Below are 21,787 nucleotides of genomic sequence, written 5' to 3' on the forward strand. Positions count from 1 at the left end.
TAAATGCATGGGATGGTAAGGTCTTTTTGAGCAGGTGGACAGCACTTATTACTAGTGAAGGTATGGTTGTGAACAGTCCCTCATCTAAAACAGATGACCAGCTTTGGATATTGTGGTAGAAGGGAGTTAATTCTTTATATGGCTATATATGTAGCCAAAATATAGCACAGTGCATGCAATCCCAGGTGGTAGATGTACCCCCCGGGCGGGGGGGGGGGATCAGGACAAATGTGTTGAGCAATTATTGTACTAGCATTTTATTCAATGTTACCAAATATTTGTTATAGAGGAGAATAATTTTTAGTTTCAAAGTATACCATGCTAACCTGGGATTGGGTCTATAAGAACCTTCTGTTTCTCTGACAAAATTAAAATGGAAATGGACTGCCTTCAAGTCGATTCTGACTTATGGCAACCCTATTAATAGGGTTTTCATGGTAGGTGGTATTCAGAGGTGGTTTACCATTGCCTTCCTCTGAGGTTGGGAGGTAGTGGTCACCCAGTGAGCTTCATGGCTGTGTGGGGATTTGAACCCTGGTCTCCCAGGTCGTAGTCTAACACTTTAACCACTACGCCACACTGGCTCTCTCTGACAAAATATGCATAATTTATTTGCCTCAAAGATAAATAACAAGGCTTAGTTAATTTTAAGTCTATTGGAATGTTTGCAATGTCATTGTTTCTACAGAGATGTATTCAAATTTTATTGGAGTCAATGAAATAATTTTCCTTCTTTTTTTAATAGTCATTAAGAGATTAATAGCAGATTTTGTACAGGTTTTTTTAAACACCCCCACACCTACCTGGGATGCAGGAGAGATGTCCCCTCCTGCAAATCCTTTGGCACACATGGATGGGCCACAGACAAAAGCGTGTGTCAGGGCTGACTTTAAATAGATTGCAGCAAGCCATTTTATACAGTTTGGTGGTATCTTTATATAGTGTTATGGAAACTGCAAACCAATTTTTAAAGAGAGGCCCAGTGAATGATATAGGTTGTACAGATGTGATACAGATACAGTATGATACAGATGTGATCAGACATCGCATTAAGCATGTAGCAGTTTCTAAACACTCTTATCCTCATTTAAAGTTTGCATTTGTTTAACTTTTAGGAATTTAATGATTTACATGTGGAAGCTCTTGGAGTGGTGGCAAATTGTCTTGAGGATGTGGATACTATGCAATTGATTCAGGAGACAGGGGGTCTCAGAAAACTACTTGCCTTTGCTGAAGTTTCTACTCTCACAGATTTTCAGAAGAATGCAGCAAAGGCCATTGCTAAAGCTGCTTATGAACGTATGTCACTTCTGAAATTTATATTTCTTAAGAAAAATCTTTAAAGCATATTTGTGCCCTATAAAAGATTATTTCTTATGGTTGAAGGTAATATTGGATCTCATAAGATGATGGGGGATGTTCTGCCTTTAGAAGTATTCCTTCAAGTTCCTACTGACTCGAGGATTCTTTGACACAAATGTTTGGTAATTAGTACAGCTTTCAACATAGGTATTATTTAGGAATTGTGGGGTGGGAGCATATTCCATCTCCCTTGTGCTACTGATACAATATGATTTTTTTTAGGAACACCTATATCTTTGGTTATTATGACATATATAAAAACATTTATATATAAACGTATATAAGAACAAATGCTCTTAAAATACACTGACTTTTTGCAATATGCAACCTGATCCTATGGAAATTGGCTTGGAAGTCCCAGTGGGGCTTACCCCCAGGTAACTGGGAGGCATAAAAACCTAGCTGCCCTTGGGGTCCTTGGGAACAGCTGCAGCACTAGAGGACTGAAGAAGACATGCCCTGGGAGTGAGTATCTGAGCATCTGGATGCTTGCTGCTCGCTCCTTTGGGTTGCTGTCTCTCAAGACAGCTGAAGCCCCTGGTAAGTGCTGCAAAGACTGGGACCTCCTGCCTGACCCTTGCTCCCAAGAGAGGCTGCAGTTAATCTTGCAGCCTCTTGCAACAGCTGCTGGCTAAGTCAGGAGGCATAAAAGCCCAGCTGCCCTTGGGTGGTGGGTCTGCCGCTGGTGGGGTCGCCACCGAAGGAGAGACACCAAAGGGGGTTGTCCCTTGGGAAGCCCCTTGAAGACTTTCCTCTTTCAGTAAGCTTTTTAAGTTGAGACCTATCCCAGTATGCATCTGTGTTAGAATTGCTTAATATTTTTTTTAATTAATGTTTTTAACCCTTTTTTAAAAGATGTTTTTAAAGCTTTTTTAAAAAATGTTTTTAACGTTGTTTTGTTTTAATGTATTTTAAGGTCTGTTTTTATGATGTTTTAAAGTGTTTTTAGTGCTTCTGTTTGCCGCCCTGGGCTCCTGCTGGGAGGAAGGGTGGGATATAAATCAAATAATAAAATAAATAATAAACTGTGCATAGGATTGCATCCTTGCAGTATAATCACTATACATGTCTACTCAAATGAAGCTTCCTTTTGAGTAGATGTGCAGAGTAATCTTATACATATCATGAATATACCTGTGACCAGGCCTTTGAATCTTGTTTGAAATCCCTCTGCCCCTACATCTTTTACTGAAATCTGAAATGCCTCACTGCTATCAGGCACTTGCTCCATTCATTTGTAGATGCAGCATGAGTAAGAAAAACATCTCACAAAAGATTTGTCATCTCAGTTCCCAGTCTTGTTTGTTTGTTTAATTAATTAAGCAACTCTGATCTCACTAGTTCCCCCCACCCAGCAAACACTTCTCATTTCCAGGATTATCTTCATCTCATAACCTTAGAATTCTCCATCTCAAACTGCTAAGTAGTGGACATCTTTCTTGTAAAGATATAGCCGACTTTAAAATGACGTATAGATTGATGTCCCCAGTGGATTACCCACTTCATTGTAACTTTGGTTAATTATACATTCTGCATTGCTTTGTTTATATGAACCATTCACTGTTTTTCAATGCACTGTGGAATAGTGAAGCAAGCAGGCTGGATGCTCATACTTGGCACTCAGTACTGCAACGCTATTTAAATCAGAGCTTGGAAAAGTTACTTTTTTTGAACTACAACTCCCATCAGCCCAATCCAGTGGCCATGCTGATTGGGGCTGATGGGAGTTGTAGTTCATAAAAGTAACTTTTCCAAGCTCTGATTTAAATATGTTTCAGAGTTGTATCAGTTGAGTGATTTGTCAAGCTGAAAGCAAAACACAGCAGTGCCATATAACAAATGAAATAATATAAACAATAACATAATTCATATTGTCTGTAATAGGGTTCCAAGTCCCTTGAGGAGTTCTGGTGGCATAAGCTGCAACACTTATTTCCACCATCTTTTGGTTATTCGTTATTTCTAGCATTATTACTTTATGTATGTTGGTTGTGCACAGTTCCTAATGCAGAAAAGTGTCCTATTCCTTGCTAGAAGATAGTTTTCCAATATTTTACATATTTTTCCATAGCCCTCCAGTTTGGCAGGTTAAAGTTTTAGAGTTATACATAGGAACTAATGAAACCATAGGAAGATTAGAAGTTATACCAACAGGCCAGTATATGGCCTTTGCTGCCTTATTCTATTACATGCCAACAAAGATTCATCACACAGAAAGTCACTGTCAGGTCCACATAACTGATTGCCGATACCAGTAGGCAAGAACTTGAATCAATTATATATTTTGAGTACTCTGTTTTTACCATGTGAATAGAAAAACAAAGAAAGTAATAATGCTTTTTAAAAAAATAATATTTATAGGACTAGTTACTATATGATCTTCAAATCCTGCCTTCAAGCTCTACCGCCATTAAAATGCAACAGGAAGGCCAGGACTTCTAATGCTGGCTGCTACTATCCTGAAATCTTAGGTAGCACCTTCCTAGGGGGACTAGCCTGATGCAATCCCTTTTGCCCGTTTGAAAGCTGATTGAGAATGTTTAATAAGAACTTTATTCCATCAACCTTTCAGTTGTTGCTGGCTCTCTGAGATTCCATGGTGCTTTTTTATGTTCTTGAGCTTTGAACAATTATGTTTTTTTTATTTTTAGAGCTGATGTCATTATTTTTGCTGCCTTTGATACATTTTAAGCCAATCCTATGCATATTTTGTTTATTTGGACTTGGGAACAAGCCCCCACTGAACTCAGTGAGATTCATTTGGAAAATAAAACATGTTCTCCTTCTCTCTACCTCCACCTTCTTTTGCTTTGGTGTACCCCACAAGCATTCTTAAAAGTAAGAAGAGTACTATAGGCTATAACACATTTCTGAGAAGAGCAACATGAATTATGATTCTATTTAATATGGCAGTCTATCTCTGGATATAACTGTCTGTACCTTCTTGCAACCTTTCTTCAAAAATGAAATCAGTGTAGTCTTACTATAAAAGTTTTATTTCATCTGCCTACAGCAAACTGGCATGAGTGCAGCTTCTAGAGAAAAGAAAAGTGAGATGTTAGAAGAATTGGAGTTTGGTATACAGTATATAGCAGCAGAGTGCAGAAATGAATAGTCTGGTTAGACTGGTGTCTGAAAGAATAAAGAAACGTAAGATTTATTACTCCTGGGAAATAAAGCCATTCTGAGTACAGACATAGATGTGGCCATTATGGAGTCAGGAGGTTAACACTCACACAGTAACTCAGAAGAAAGAGGAAGGAAGTAAAGCCTGAGAAAAACAATCTGTATATCAACAAGTGGTTACTAAAGAAGAATCAGTGAGGGAAGAATAGGCTACTTTTCTGACTATTCCCCCCTCCCCCCTTTTAGGTTACTTGTTACTTGTTATTGGTGCTTTACTCCCAAAAAGAAGTACCAAATTGTCTACAGTGACATGCAGGCATTTGGGTTCTAGTTTTTTTCCCCAGGCCTAAAGATTTTGAACAACCAGAAATTTGTAACTTAATACAGTAACTTAATTTGTGTCCAAATTATTTTTGCTGTTGCAGTCTGCAGCTATTGTAGTCTCTAACAAAATACTGAAAACATAATTCATTAACTTTCTGCAGCTGTGAATGGTTTCCCTCAAAATCCCTGCATGTTGCCTTCAACTGCTGCCGTAATTGATAAGACTGGGCAGTTTAGTGTACAGAGGTGGGTATGAGATCTTCTTCTGAGGCCCTTCTCCAGTCCCTCCCCCCTGAGGGAGACTTGGAGGATGGTGACAGAGGTTGGTATGAGTACATGTATGGGGGGAAAAAGTTTTTTCTCTGTGTGTGTATGTATCTGCATCTGCAGTTCAGTTGCCCTAAACTATATAGTAGAGCTGATTGGGGATGATGGTGATTGAGTAGATGAGCTAGGAGTAGGTACAGGTATAATGATTCCATTATTAAGAGGTGGGAAGCCCAGTCCTGCTAATGTTTACTTTGCAGTAAATCCCACCTTGTTCAATTGGACATGCTCTCTAGTGCAGCCTTAATCTACATTGTACATGGACTTTCAAAAAGTTTTCAACAAGGTACCTCATTAAAGACTGAGTAAGCTTAGCAGTCATGGAATAAGAGGAGAGGTCCTCTTATGAATCAGGAACTGGCTAGGAAACAGAAAGCAGAGAGTAGGAATCAACGGACAGTTCTCCCAATGGAGGGCTGTAGAAAGTGAAGTCTCCCCAAGGATCGGTATTGGTACCTGTGGTTTTAAACTTGCTCATAAATTATCTATAGTTAGGGGTGAGCAGTGAGATGGCCATGTTTGCTAATGATACTAAATTATTAAGGTTTGTTAAAACAAAAAGAGATTGTAAAGTTCTCTAAGAGAGTCTGTCCAGACTGAGTGAATGGGCAGTATAATGGCATATACAATTCAATAGAAACAAGTGTAAAGTTATACATACCGGAGCAAAAAGTCTTAAATTTCACATATACACTCATGGGGTCTGAATTGGTGGTGACTGACCAGGAACAAGACCTTGGGGCTATAATGGATAGCTGGATGAAGATGTCAATACAATTAGCTGTGAAAAAGGCAAATTCCATGCTAGGGATCATTAGGAAAGGTATTGAAAATAAAAATGCTCATATCCTAATGTCACTATACAAATCTATGGTGTGGCCCCATTTGGAATATTGTGTACAGTTGTGGTCACTTCACCTCAGAAAGGATATTGTAGAGCTGGAAAAGGTTCAGAAAAGGGCTACCAAAATGATCAAGGGAATGGAGTGACTCCCCTATGAGGAAAGGTTGCAGCATTTGGGGCTTTTTGTTGTAGAGAAAAGACAAGTAAGAGGTGAGATGATAGAAGTGTATAAGATTATGCATGGTATGGAGAAAGTGGACAGAGAAAAGTTTTTCTCCTTCTTTCATAACACTAGAATTCATGGACATACAATGAAGCTGAATGTTGGAAGATTCATGACAGAGAAAAGAAAGTACTTCTTCACCCAGCACATAGTTAAACTATGGAATTCACTCCCAGAAGAGACAGTAATGGCCAACAGCTTAGATGACTTTAAAAGAAGTTTAGACAAATTCATGGAGTATAAGGCTGTCAGTGGCTGCTACCTATGATGGCCATGCTCTGCCTCCATAGTTAGAGGCAGTATGCTTCCGAATACTAGTTGCTGGAAACTGCAGGAAGGGAGAGTGCTCTTGCACTCAGGTCTTGCTTGCAGACTTCCTATGGGCAACTAGTTGGCCACTGTGAGAACAGGATACTTGACTAGATGGGCCATTCTCCTGCTCCAGTAGGCTCTTCTTATGTTCTTATATACATCAGTGGAACCAGTGCTGCCTTGCCAGTGAAAGTGGTTATGAAATGCATTTTTAGGCTTTCTGATAGTTTTCATTTTCTCTTTCTACAATTAAAGCAAACATTAATTTTATTTCTCTCTATGCAGAACCTAAATATGTTTTAAATGTAAAGTATTTTTAAAAGCACACATATTCAAAGTGTTCAGAACAATAAACACAGGTACCAAAGAGCATAGAACTCCTGTATCAAAAACAAATAACTGAAGTATGGAGACCCCCAGAGACCATTACTAGAGATTACACACAAGTTTCAAGGATCAAGCCAGAGGCAAAGTCTATTATGTGTCAAGCCAATTTGTAATCCCGATTAATGTCATCTCTAGAGCGTTTGCAGTTACATGTCGGTGGCAAAACTTGTGTCTGCTTTTGTTCAGAATTCTTCCAGAAACAATTGACTTCTATAAAACACAAGCAAACAAGCAAGACAACAACTATCACCATATGAAAGGGTGTATACTGAGAAAGGGGAATATCTAGATTTCTAATGCTTCTTTTTAGTTCGAGTCTAGTTTTTAGTATGAACGTTCCAAACAGTTAATCAAATACATTTTTTTATATTTTGCACTTTTATTTAAAGCAATCGGCGTGTTTAACAATGCAGTGAATTTTCTTAATTTTTATTATTAAATACAATATGTAAAGTAAACTGAAGGAAAGTTTCATTTTTTTGTATAAAAACACTTTAAGGTGACATTTTTCCATTTCTAAAATAAAATAAGTATTGACATGTCAATAGGACTTAGCAGGTCTGCCTGTCTGCTTAAATACAAGTGCAGCAGTATGGATATACAAAATTCTGCCAATCAGAGCTTTCTTTCTTTGTGGAGTGTGATGAGGCTTTCCAGAATATTTCTTCAGAGTACATTTCTCTATCTCTTTTGTGTACTTATTTTATAGGACTACTGAAAATTAACCAAATTAGCTGAGGGTGGTAGATACATCTAGGGTTCAGATGATACTCATCATATTAAAACAGAAGAAGAAGTTATGCTATTTAAATTCTTAAGCTGTATGATGTTGAGGTGGGGGAAGATACTTCCACACCTTGTTTTATGTATCACTGCGGCACTAGATAGAACCTTAATTTCATCTTGGAAGGGCAAACTGTATTATGCTGCAACATTCAGAGTGTAACCATTTGTTCAGCTGCAAACTGTCTATGAATGGAGGAGTCTGTGAGGTTGACTTAACTGGGACATCAAGATGTACCAGTGCTTAGTTTCTGATGATAAAACAGAGCACCTTCACAGCCTTCTTCCCTCTTTCTATTCATCTAGATCTGAATGGATAGTGGATGAATCAGTGAAAGAGGCATAAAACACATTTTTAACACACATTCATTGTAGTTTGTCTGTGTGCTAATTTGATTTGTATGGCAACTGTCAAATACACTACATCTCTACTGGAAAAGTGACCTTTTAATTTTCATGTGCATGACTCCTATTTCATGTACATGACTCCACTAACTGAAGAGAGGCATAATACTCTAGTGAAGATATATTTGGGTGTGGTGAGGCACATGTGTTCTGATTCTGCATAAATTCAGTTTGGTTTTTTTAAAATTTCTAACATTATCAGCTCACATGCTTATTGCTGGTAAGCGGGATACATCTTTTTCACCTGCTCTAAAGACTGCTATATCTCCACAAAATTCACCAAGCTTGAGTCAGGTTCTACATGCAGTTTAAAGGCTAATATCTTATAAATGAGTATTAGCACACTGTGTTTGGGTGTTGTGCTGAACAAAAATAAATGTTTGCTAGCAACATAATCTGTAGGGGAAATTGTATTTTTCTTCCCTTCCATGCATTTGCCATTATATAGAACGGAACATTTGCTGTTGCTGATTGTTGTTGTTTTGCTTTATGTACAGCTGAAAACAGAAAAATCCTGAATGAACAAGAAGTTGAGAAATGTCTTGTCACCCTTTTGGGAACAGATAATGATGGAACTAAAATAGCTGCTTCTCAAGCAATCTCTGCTATGTGTGAAAATTTGGCTAGCAAACAAACGATTGGAACTCTAGGTAAATCAGCTGTGGTGGAGATGGAATTAGGATCCGCAAGAAGATATTTATTAGTCTGCAGTTTTGCCATGGCTAATTTTAAATTGTATATATAAAATTATTACTTTTCCCCCAAAGGAATTCCCCAGCTAGTTCAGTTGCTAAGCAGCGACAATGAAGAGGTAAAGGAAGCTGCTGCTACTGCTGTAGTTAATCTGACAACAGCCCATCTTGGCAATGCAAGGTAAGCTCAAGATGAACGGATTGTTGAGCATGTTAATCAAGGCATATATTTTACCCCTGTGAAATTTGTAGGTGACACATTGTCCCTTTACTTCCATTTTGCTTTATATCCCATTCCTACACTACTCAATGAATCAGCCATTATTATACCATAATTTTCTTTGGTATATAAATCCAGTATAGTGTGTGAAACTAACTAGGTGGGTTTTTTGGGTGTGTTTTGAAACCAGGAAAGAATATGTATGTTTACTGATTTTCATCTTTGTATATCGTGGTCATTTTAGAAAAGTAGGCTAATAATAAATACATTTGGGGGTGGGGGAGTTCATGAAAATTTTATAGCTCTCCTAAAAATTGGTTATTTGGGAATCTCTTCTTTCTGTGAATACTGAGACATTTCTTGACTGAGCAGAGGAGACTTGGCTGGATTGGGAAGTCTCCGATCCTTGAAATGACCTGGTGTGGAACCTGTACATGCTGCTGTGAACACGTGTCAAGGGATAGGGAAAATCTCTGTGTGCACAGGCGTGACACGTCCAGTGGACTGGATCAAATCCCATATTTAAACATTTCTTTCTACATGGAATTCCAGGGTAATGGTCTCAAGGTACATGACGCTACTGCCTTGCTGAAGCTAAGCAGGTTTGGATCTGGTCAGTGGGTAGATGGGTGACCACCTGAGAACTACATGTGTGCCACCATAGGTTCCATGATGGAAGAAAGGTGGGATAGAAATATAAGAAAATTAAATTAAATAAACAAAATCCTATTAGGGCTATGTTTCATTGCACTTTATGTTTGTGTGGGTTTAAAACAAAATAGCCACAGGGACCTCCAAACAGGATCAGGACCATGGGCATGAGTTAACTCATCAGCACTGCAGTTCTAATGAAAATTCCCTTAAGCTGCTTTTTGCCACAAGAGAAGATACATTGTTGATTGGCTCCTAGATAGTCCATGAAGAGAAGAAGACATAATTCATCAGATACATTTTGTGTCACAAATTATTCACTCGACTCTAATAGCCACTGACATTAACATTACCAGACAAACATCATTATTATGTATATCATTATTCTACTCACTTTTTCCATTCTCTGAAAGAATTGACTCCGATACTCCTTTCTTGTGCTCTTCAGTTAATGTCAATTTTAGCTAGGCTCACATATAGAACAGCTTGCTCATCCTTCAAGTTGGAAAATGATTGTAAAGCTGATTGGTACAGTCCTGTAAAAGCCAATTCTCAAGAAGGTGGGCTGGTGTAGTTGTTCTCTAGTACCCCTTTCAGAATCCCATTTAAGGTAGATTATTATTATTATTATTATTTATTAAATTTATATACCGCCCGACTAGCGATAGCTCTCTGGGCGGTGAACATAAAATAGTATAAAAATACAATGAATAACAGAATAATATTAAAATACAATCAACAATACAATAAACATTATTAAAATTAGATCAATGTAACTTAAAATGCTTCAGAGAATAGGAAGGTTTTGACCTGGCGCCGGAAGGAAAGCAGAGTCGGCGCCAGGCGTACTTCCTCAGGGAGACTGTTCCATAGTTCGGGGGCCACCACTGAGAAGGCCCTAGATCTTGTCATCACCCTTTGAGGTGATTGAGGATTTGATACTGGGCTCCAATGATATGTAGAGTCTTGAGGTCCTGAGCTTGTTACCTTTTTCGTCTAGACGGTCAGTCTTACTTACACCAGCCATGGTAAAAGGGTGTGAAGTTATTGTAAAGCACATACTGTATTTATTTAAATAAACTTATATCCCATCCTTCATCTTAAGACCCCAGAGCAGGTTACAACAATAATAAAGCAATCCACAAACATTATTAGTCACTTCTTTTTTTTTTTTTTACAAAAGTGAAGTCACAGTACAGTTCCCCAAATTTAAAAGTGTTAATCATCTGTCAATGATAGGACAATTACTTGATGTTCAAAAGACCTGAAGAAAAAGCACCAGCTGGACTTCTCATGGAGAGTGAGTTTCGTAGCTTCTGTGCTATTGCCGAGAAAGCCCTCCTTCATTTTTTTAATTTTTATTTAACAATATATATATAGGTACTGCTTGATTATAAAAACCTCTACGTGGATTCCAAAAGACATTAAAATTTTCAATAAAAACCAGTAATAAAATAATTTTCAAAACAAACAACAATAAACTGAAAGGATTTAAATACATCATCATCTGTGTTCTGGATAGGCTTGCCTAAACAAAAAGATTTTTAGCAGGTGCCGAAAGGAATACAGCAAAGGCGCCTGCCTGATGTCATATCCAGCACAATTTGCATATGCCAATTTCTTGGTTCTTGCTTCACTATACAGGCCAAAACTTATGTTGAAGGCTGCTTTGCAAGAAATCTTTTCTTCACAGACACCACTCTGTACATCTCAGTGTCCAACCTCTGCAGGAACAGAGCCGTTTCCTCCTTGGTAGTGTGGCTGAAAGCTGCCCTCAACATCTGAAAAGTACCCTTGAAACAAGTATCACTCAAATCCTCCAGCTCCAGTATGGATGGCCAGACTGCTTCTGTTCTTGGTAGGATCCATCTCTGCATGGAGCAAGCTATTTCTGCATACAACTGGTGTCCGTGGCTGTTGTAGAGACTGCAGCAATCACCTGTTCCTCTGCCAGTGCATGTTGTTGATGTGACCCCTGTAGATTGAAGTTGTGTTCTGTGACAAGCTCCATGTAGAGTAGGGGGTCTGCTGAAAGAAATCCAGCAAAAACTGCACTGAGTCATGGCAGAAATCCAGCAAGGACTGCACAAAGGCACATCTAGAGTTCATGTGCGCCACTGTCTCTTTCTATTTTACCTGCTGTTGAAATGATGAACTCTAGTACAGCGCCAAAGATGGTCTTATGGGCATGAGAGTCTGCCATTCTTTTTCTTAAAGCAGGGGTTGTTGCAGCTGCTTTTTTGATGTGGCACCATCATTTGATGCTCTTTTCTCAGCATTCCCAAAGAGGAATGGCAACCTTTGAGACCCGTGGTGATGGGGTAGGGGGCAACAGTAGAGGGGGAGTTTGGTGCTGACATTGCTGTGATTGGGTGGTGTAAGATGGTGGAGATGGGAAATGTGTGATTGCATTTCAGTGATGGGGTGTATGAAGAAGGGGAAGGTGAAGTTTGGAGGTGGATGTTTTGGTGATTGGGTGTGGGGAAATGGTGGTGGTAGTGGTAGTTTGGGGCTAGATTTATGATGATGGGGTGTTGCTGGTAGTGGTATGGACAATGAGGTTTTAAGTTAAGTATGTTGCTACACTTCTGAAAGTGGACAAGCTGAATATGAGCCAACAGTGTGATATGGCTGCAAAAAAGGCAAATGCTATTTTAGGCTGCATTAACAGAAGCATAGTTTCCAAATCACATGAAGTACTAGTTTCCCTTGATTCAGCACTGGTTAGCTTCATCTTGAGTACTGTGTCCAGTCTGGACACCGTGCTTTAAGAAGGATACAGACAAACTGGAGAGCAACAAGGGATGATCAAGAGACTGGAAACAAAGTCCTGTGAGGAGAGACTGGAAGAACTGGGCATGTTTAGCCTTTGGAAGAGAAGACTGAGGGGAGATGTGATAGTACTCTTCAAGTACTTGAAAGGTTGCCACATAGAGGAGAGGGCCAGGATCTCTCCTCCATCATCCGAGAGTGCAGGACATGGAATAATGGCCTCTAGTTGCAGGAAGCCAGATTTTGACTGAACATCAGGAAAAACTTCCTAACTGTTAGAGCAATATGACAATGGAACCAATTACCTAGAGAGGTGGTAGGCTCTCCAACACGGGAGGCATTCAGGAGGCAGCTGGACAGCCACCTGCTGGGTATGCTTTAAGTTGGATTCCTTTATTGAGCAGGGGGTTGGACTCGATGGCTTTCTAGGCCCCTTACAACTCTACTATTCTATGACATAGCACTATAATAGTGGTACAGTAAGGAATAGTGGTGATGGGAGCACCTGGGCATCTTCTTAGTTTTTCTTTATTAGAATCATCTAACACTTCAGTGTCACCAAATTCTCCCTCATTCATTTCCATGTCCTCTCCATGTGAATCATCACTATAACTACTATCACTCACTCTTAGAGAGCATCCCCCTGCCTGAACTATAGCCTGCCTTCTTCCTGCACATTCCCTGATGCTTCACATTACTGTTTTCTTTGGTATTTGTACCCACCTTAGTAATCATATTCCCATTACCCATCTAGAACTGAAGTACGCAGCTCCTGTTTGGAGTCCTGATTTTTAAAAAAACAGTACCTTGACCTCAGGTTTTAACTGCGTTGTTTGGGGAGGAAGGTCATGGTCTTTGGGTGTGGGGTTATTGGGGTATGATAATATATTTGATAAGGTAAAAAGAAAAAAATGGGATTTGAGAGAGGGATAGTAAAGATAATTAATGGAATATGAACTGTAAACCTTCTTCCTCCACCCCAACCAACCAAATAAAGAAAGACATTTTAATTTACCATCCAGCCCAAAAGCATTGTTACCCTTCATTACAATCTTCCAAGTATACACATCTTTTTCTGTACATATACTTGTCTTGTGGTTCATCCTCTCATACTCAAGGATATTCTCTGCTTGTTAATTTTTGGCAATTAGGCTTCTATCTCCAGACTTTTTCACAGGAAAATTAGTCATGATACAAAGACCTGAGTAACTTTTCTGGGTTTAGAACAAGATTATTCGCATTTCTCTTTTTACATGTTTAATATCTGGAGATACACAATAACACTCGCATATCCCCATAGGCAACAGCATCCACATGATCCCGGCTTTAGAGTTCCTGAATTAAACCATTTCCAAGTAGCCATTTTCTTAACATACTGACAATAATTTAAAGTTTAACATTACTACAACACCACAGTGTTCTAGACATCTTCATTTTTTAAAAACGTGTTTTACTTTTTAATAACTGCTCATTTTAATGAGTAAACATTCGAATAATGTCTATGTTTTTAAACTCTGGATGAGAGTAACAGATCCCACACTACACGCATTTGTAGTACATCCTTCTCCCTCAGTTCTTACTTTAGAAGAAGCAACCTGATTTAAGGAAACACAGAACTTTTTCTAGCTATTCAGTGGCCAATGTTTCAAAGCTTACTGGGAATTTCCTCCTCCCCCTCCCATTTGTGTCTCCTCCTGATTCTCAGGAAATTTTGTCATTGGGCAATGGAAGGATACGGTTTTGGGGAGGCAGCAGGGGAGGTGGGCATAGGTGCTGCTGAATGGCTCTTGCATGTACTGCTGTGCAATGTAATCCATGGGCTAACGCACCTGGTGTGGGGAGGGGAGGGAGAAGAGTGCAACTGGCAAGCAATCACTGTGTCAGCAGGAGCTCCAAAATGCCAGTCTGCCTTTTGATTAATCTTGGGTGAGGGCGAGCATGTGCACTAGCGCACTGGATGGCAGTGCAGGAGGTAAGCCCATGCCACCTGCATCGGGAGGGAGTGTTGGGGAGCATTATGGCCTGGGGCAGTCTGGTGCCCAAGGATCCAGTCAGGCCTGGTGCCAGCCCCGGCCTTTGGTACACAGTGAGGGTCGAGGTGTCTGAGAGTTGGTCTTCTGTTATTAATATGTTTGTCTCACTGGGGCTGGTTTTGGGATGGCCTTGTGCTGCTCCACTGGTTGATGTCTATGGGTGGTCACTCCAAACTGCTTCTGTCCACTTGGCACTGCTGTAGAACAGCCAAGACACTATGTATACTACAAATTCATAGTAAGGATGCAGGGACCACCTTTGGTCTGAGCAAGTGCAGACTGTTTCTGAAGATGTTGTAGCATGTTGTGAGTGGGAGCCTTGGAGAGAGCACCAGTAGGTGCAGCAAAAGGAAAAGGGGTGTTTGAAAGTATTGGCACCTGTCCCTACCCTGACATTCCTGGGGAGGGTAAAGGAGAGTGCCCTTGACTGGCCAGATGTTCCTGGTATGGATGATGAGGTTTGCCTGGACATAACCTCTTTGGCTGATCTGGGTCTATTTTACTCTACTGACTCTGGTCGAGAACACTGATTCCACTAGTCACAGTGTAGCTTAGAGTCACATTTCTCTTGTCTAAAAGTATGGTTGCCAATTTATCATAAAAGGACATCACCCTGGGTTCTACTCTCAAGGGCTTGTTGTGGGTGGTGACTTCCTTCAACTTCTTAAAGGCATTCATTTTCTCCCTCCGCTGGGTGGTATTGCAGTGGCAGCTCCACTGGCATATCCTCAGAGAGCCAGGTGAAAATAGCACATTTCTGAAACCAATGTGAGACTCCATCCTGTACATGTGGTGAGATCCAGATATAAATGCACATTACAACCTCCTCATCGGACCAGAATTTTGTTTTTACTCTCTGGGAGGCCACCTGTTCAGAATCAAGGTATCCCATGGGTTAAGTATCCTGTGATTCCTCCTCAGCAGGAAGGGGCTGTATGTCAAAAGGTATTTGCAGACCATACTGGAGGGTCTGTGCTGCTGACCAAACCATCCTTTAGCTTATGGGTCATGCCAGAAAATGGGGAGCCTGGGAAGCAAGATCTCCTCAAAGCTCCTACTATAGGGTCTGGTAATCCCACCTCTGAAAGCATGTACAGAACACAAATAGAACACCAGGTTGCCAAGGTCAGAGATTTTTGTTCCTGGGTTTGTGAAAATAGAATTGAGACTTCAGGGCACAATGTGGGTTGTGAATCAGGTGTTTGCACAGGAGGTGCTAATTTCCCTGCAGCCATGAGTTGCAAATTGCAGGCAACAGGGATTTTTTTCCTTCAAGGATTGTATTTCTGTGCCATAAGGAATGTGAACTTTCGTAACCTTGCCGGTTTTATCCATGTGAATGCTTGCTTTTATTTTATTTTTATTGCTTTTATTTTGTTATTTTATTTCAACAACTGCTGTGTATCCCTATAACTCTTCTTAAAAATCACATATAAATAGTTCCTACAACTTAATAAGGTAAATTGGAGTATCATTGTATACTGTTCATTTGAGTTTACTGCCTTCCTATTCATCCCATTTTAGATTTAATAGGCAGTACCGAGCTGTGATTGCTTTAAATTTTCCTCTGCTGGTCAGCAGCTGCAAAGTGAATCTGTCTGCCTTGCGGGGGAAGGACTGTAGTGGAGAAATGGATGGGAAAAGCAGCTCTTGCCAGGCAAAGTTAGTTCTTTGGGGAAAGCACCAGGGAATGTTGCTTAGACTTGGGAGCAGATACATTTCTGCACCCTTTTGCTCTGGCTTGGCAAGCATCTGAGAGCAGTATGAGCAAACAAACCATGATTAACAAACCATACTGGTTCTGCACATAACAAAAAGCCTTAGTTAGAACAAGCCAAGATTCATAAGACAAAAAAAAAAAGCTTACGACTGGACTGGGTTTGCATGATCAAACAAACCATAATTAAGCGAAACAAGCCTTGGCTTAGCATTACATGTGAACCAGGCCACGTGTGCTAATTAACATCAGATCAGACCTTGCTTCTCCTGAGAGAAGCAGACATGTATTAATTATGGTGAAATATTTTCCAATTTGAACATTTGTCCACTGGGAGAGTTGTCACTTCATTTTGAGATTATTTTCTCTCCTGACTAATCTATGTCACCCTTTTTAAAAAGAATGCCTGATTTGTTATTTTAAGTATCTTGTGTATAGAACAATGTTTTCAGTACAGAATGCAGAAGACCTGTGCAGTCCCACTTGCTTACCAGAGAGTGCTGCTTCATTTACTGCAGCGTATCTTGACTAGTTGCTACACATTCGCTAAAGCAACCATGGGCAAAGGCAAGCATAAGACTGAATGCCCAGAGCCAGATTTTCAAAGAAATTTAAGGGTTTTGCCTTCAAAATAAAAGGCAGAAAGGGGAAAAAAGGAAAGGAAAACATGAGCTTTCCATCTCAGTTTCAGATAGAAGCTTGACAGAAAAGCCGACCCCAAGGAGGCATTTGTGTTACTGCTGCAAAGTCTCTGGGCATCTCTTCAGTGATCTTGTGTGTATTGTTGATTTCCCATCAATCCAATTATAAAATAATCAAAACTGTACCCAGAGTTCACTCTATGTTCTCAAATCACTGATTTAATAGGCAGGACTCTTATTTCTGTATGATTTAGTATTAATTTACATCATTACTGCCATCTATTGGTCATTCTCTTCTAGTTGTACCACTTTTTATTGAGGTTGAACATGTGTTAACTTATTTATTAATACAGAATATATGTATTATATAAGCTGTTAAATGTAAAATGAGGTAATAGTTGCATTTTACTACTATGTATATTTTAACAAGCTCCTAAAACCTGCTAACATAAATAGCTGCTGTAAAATGAAGATTAGACTATTATTATACTGGATTTAAATTGCCTCCATAAATACTAATTATTCTTGGTAACAAGTTGCCAATGTTTACTCTTCACTCCACAGAGGATACTGGAATAAATGACTTTGGTTAGTTTGTTGTGTCAGGATTTAATTTTTTAAAAATTGTGTTTGAAATATTTTGAGGAAACACGCTGACCATCACATAGTTATTAAGGATGAACTGAACTGAACTAGTTATTTATTATTTGTGTTGATTATAGATATGGCGCTTACAGAGTTTCATAACCGCAAAATCAAGTTCTTGCTTACAAAGAACTTACATTATAAATGTTGACAGAGGCGTGGAAAGAAGGTGACACTGTGAGCAAATCTTAGACTCTGGACTTAATGGTGTTGTGGAGGGGTCTTTAGATGGGGAGGGAGTGCTATGGCATCCAGCTTCTGCCTTGTAGGCTTCCCATAGGCTTCTAGGAAGGGCCATAGCTCAATGGTACAGCATCTGCTTTGCATGCAGAAGGTCCCAGGCAGGTTCAATCCCTGGCACCTCCAGGCAAGGCTAGGAGAGAATCCTGTCTGAAATCATGGATAGCTTCCAGTCAGTGTAGACAATACTGAGCTAGATGGACCAATGGTCTGACTTAGTATAAGGTAGCTTCCTATGTTCGTATGTTGTTCCTATCTGGCTGGCCACTGTGAGAACAGGATTCTAGACTAGATGGGCCTCTGGCCTGATCCAGCAGGGCTGTTCTTAATGTTCTTGATGTGTAGTCACTTTTTTCAAAATGTGGTATGCCAACCTTGTTGCTTTTATAGCCCTCTTGCTCATTCTGCTGAGTAGACAAGGAGAGAAAATGACTGAATGTAATTAGATGCAGTTTATACATAATAAGGCTGTCTTGCAGTTGGTAATTAGAGAATTAAGCCAAAGGCTTAACAGAAAATGTGGTGTTTTGTGGAGGGATTTGAAGGGAGTGAAAGAGGAGGCTCCAGGTTCATCTTCATGGAGAGAGTTTTGTGCATAAAGAACAAAAAGAAAGAATGGGTGGTTGGAAAGCAGGAAACCTTAAAGTGAATATGGGTGGTTTATAGTTAGAGGAACAACTATCTTGGGCAATACAGGCATACTTATTTTCCAGAAAAGTAATACTTATGTGACCACAGAAGCAACATATATATTTCTTTATAGACATATGTCTATTTTACGCTAATTGTGCCAAGATTAATTCACTGTATTTGCATTCACAATAAACCAAACTAAGTGCAATGCATTTATGGGAGCCTACCTAGTTTTTCCATGTTTAAAATTTCAGCCTTCATATCAGAAAACATTCTACAAAAAGTAACAGAAAGCTGACTTTAATTGAACATGAGTTTAATACAGTCAGTTCAGTGGAGTATAACGGATTCATGTTGTTTGAGTGACTATCACACATCAAACACAGCGGAAAGTGTTTCAAAACAAATGAAATGTTAGCATCATTTGGTGTCCCATTGATTTGAAAAATGGCATTCCTCTGAATGCAGCAGCTGAAATAGACACAATACCATAATTTCTTGGGAATTTCATTCTGTTTACATATGTAGAACTGAAGAGGATGTACTGGAATTCCACTTTATCAGAAGAACAAAGATGTACCAGAAGAAACTTTCTGACAATGAATTTATGTTGGTATAAGAGTCATTTAATAATTAGACTGAATGGAATCAATTTTATAGTGCAAACTCTTCCCCTTCAACCTTTGCTATAGGCCATCACTTTCATTCCAGACCTTCAACATTTATTGGGCAAAGGCCAGATGGCTGGAAAAGTCATAAGGTATCCCCTGAGTGACATTGGTTCCAAAATGTGAGTCAACTGTGTGTTCCTCAGAAATGCCTCAAACATCACTGACTGTTTTAGGAAATGTTTTATGAATGCCAGCACCCAAATGCAACCACCAAAGAGCAAGTTCAGCTTTTCTCCACATGTACGGCTACAAGTGGCATATTTTCTGTTGAAAGATGAGAACTGAAATAATGCTACTGCAGACACACTTTTAGTAGACGCACACAAGCATTTGTTACAAAAATGCTTGTGTAAACAATTTGACATAATTGTTGAGTTTGTATCTGAACTATGAATATTCCCCTAAACCTTGTTTTTAAAATATAATTTGAGATAATATATAAATAGTATGTTTTCCCCATAGGCTTATTGTCCTCAAATAATATTTCTGTTCTTGAAGGATGGAATAAATCAGCTAGTCTTTGTTCTAGTAATGTATGACTTAACACTGACCCCTAGTGACAGCCTGTAGAGCTTAATGCAAAGTGTATGATGGTATCCCAGAGAGGTAGCCATGTTAGTCTGTGGCAGCAAAAACAGTTTGATGGCACCTTAAAGACTAATAAATTTATTATGGCATACATGTTTGTGGACTACAGTCCACGTCATCAGATGCATGAAGTAGTATGCTGAGTTGCAGGTACATATATACATTGTTAGTAGTTGCGTATCTTTGTACAAGAGCATGCCATATTATATTATTGGTTCATGGCAGTGGACACAGAATCCCTCCTTTATTGTAATTTGCATTAAAGCAAGAGGGAAAAGACCCATTAAAATTACTAGAAGATCCCACTATTCTGACCTAAATATAACCCATTTTCCCATGGGACCATATTCTCATATGTGGGGCTGCCAAAAACCCACAAAGAACAGTCTTATATCCTAACCCTAAACCATATTTCCAAGTAATTAAGTACCCAGGTTCAGGACCTTAGATTTCTAAATGAGTCTCATTGCATTGTATATGAGTATCAGCATCCGAAAAGGAGAGGATGTAATTCAGTGGTAGAGCACATGCTTTGCATGCCAAAGGTCTTGGGTTCAATCCCTGCCATCTCCACACAGGGCTGGGAAATAATCCTTCTTAAATCCTAGAGAGCCAGTGCAGTTCAATGTAGTCAAAACTCAGCTAAAATTGGTTCCTATGAACGACCCAATGAGGTTCCAGAATTGGCTTCTCAAAACCATGCCTCCTAAAGTTACTATGACTCGCAGTGAGTCTGAGAGGAAGGCAGGATATAAATTTAATACATAAATAAATATATGAGTCCACATTGTAAGTGGGAAGTCATCTCCACTTTCCAATTCAGGAAGGTATTTTCTTTAAGATGGAACTGGACCTGACTTTTCTTTATTGTCTTTGTTTGGGTTGGAGACTTGGGGTAGGCCTATGAAGATCATTTGTTAGTTTCTAATACTTTAACTTTCCTTGCCCTTGGATAATTGTAGTCTAGGGCAGCTACTTTGCCTAACTTCTAACACTGACTTTGAAATGGACCTTAGACTACCATTTTTTATCCCTGTTCTTATTTATTTATTTATTAGATTTATATACCACCCCATAGCCACAGCTCTCTGGGCGGTTTACAAAAATTCGTACAATCCTGAACAACAAAAGTACTAACCAGAAAAAGATTAAAGTCGCTGTTTTGTCACTTTTCTTTGAGTTTTATTGTAAAGACTGCATTTGCTTCTAAATCCCTTTTATTTCTGTGTTTTGACTTTGGGAATTTCAACAGATTGCACCCATCTTTCAACAGACTGCCTAATTACTTGGATTCACATTTAATAGTGCAGTCCTATGCATATTTCCTTTCAAGTACATCCCACTGTGTTCAGTGGGGCTTATTCTCTACTTAACCTGTTTAGGATTGCTCCTTTAGAAGAATTTTCAAGATCATTTAACCAATTTGTAGTCCAGAAATTGAGACAGACTAAATGTTTCTTCCTACAGCTTGGTTTTAGGCCTCCATACCTGAGTAAAATATTAACATTTAATTATTAATACGGTTATGGTGGCAGCATATGACGTTTTATTCCTGTTTTGTTTTTAGGCAATAATTTGGGAGATAAATTCTTGTGGGGTGTAAAAGGAAGCATTTAATCACAAACTTACAATAAAGTGATCACAAAGTATAATCAAAGTGCCAGCTGTTAAAAAATCAAAATCACTGAGCTTAATATGAAATGGAGATAATTTTCTAAATGTTTACATGCCATCAAAAGCCTTTCCAAAAGTAAACATAGAGAAACATATTTCAGTCCATGTACAAATAGATTAAATTTTTTAGAAGTGAGGTCATTTTTTCATTGACAGAACAGGGGAGAGATTCTCATATGTCACATTGTGTGCACAATGCGTTCCTGTGAATGAGTTTCTTCAGCTGGAACCATGGAGCCCAAGGACTGGGCTGAAGGACATGTGCTGTAATCAGGCCTGATTCTGTACACTTGGAAATCAAATTCTGAACTCCCTAGAGGTAGAGTTGGATATAAGCACAATAAGTAAATGTAATAAATAGTTTAGAACCATGATTTGAAATGGGGGAGGGGATATTAATAGCTATCTTGGACTGTTTTGGTTTTTTTCTTTGATGGATGAGGGTAAAAAATACATCAACGCAGCAATCCTATAATGGAGAAACTGCCACTTCCTAGGCTTTGCTGGCTGACACTGG

General features: G+C 39.2%; 1 protein-coding gene across 5 annotated transcripts in view; it reads left to right on the forward strand.

Annotated features, from left to right (window-relative positions):
- The window catches only part of ARMC3 (armadillo repeat containing 3), a 99,722-nt gene that overhangs the window by 37,777 nt on the left and 40,158 nt on the right, over positions 1-21,787 (forward strand). For all 5 annotated transcript variants that reach the window (XM_061587075.1, XM_061587079.1, XM_061587078.1 and 2 more), the window contains exons 8-10: positions 1,116-1,299; positions 8,591-8,743; positions 8,861-8,966. In XM_061587075.1, coding sequence (XP_061443059.1) covers positions 1,116-1,299; positions 8,591-8,743; positions 8,861-8,966 — 443 coding nt within the window. The remainder of the gene's footprint in view (positions 1-1,115; positions 1,300-8,590; positions 8,744-8,860; positions 8,967-21,787) is intronic.

The sequence above is a fragment of the Rhineura floridana genome, chromosome 10, assembly GCF_030035675.1.
Source record: "Rhineura floridana isolate rRhiFlo1 chromosome 10, rRhiFlo1.hap2, whole genome shotgun sequence".
Lineage (NCBI taxonomy): Eukaryota > Metazoa > Chordata > Lepidosauria > Squamata > Rhineuridae > Rhineura > Rhineura floridana.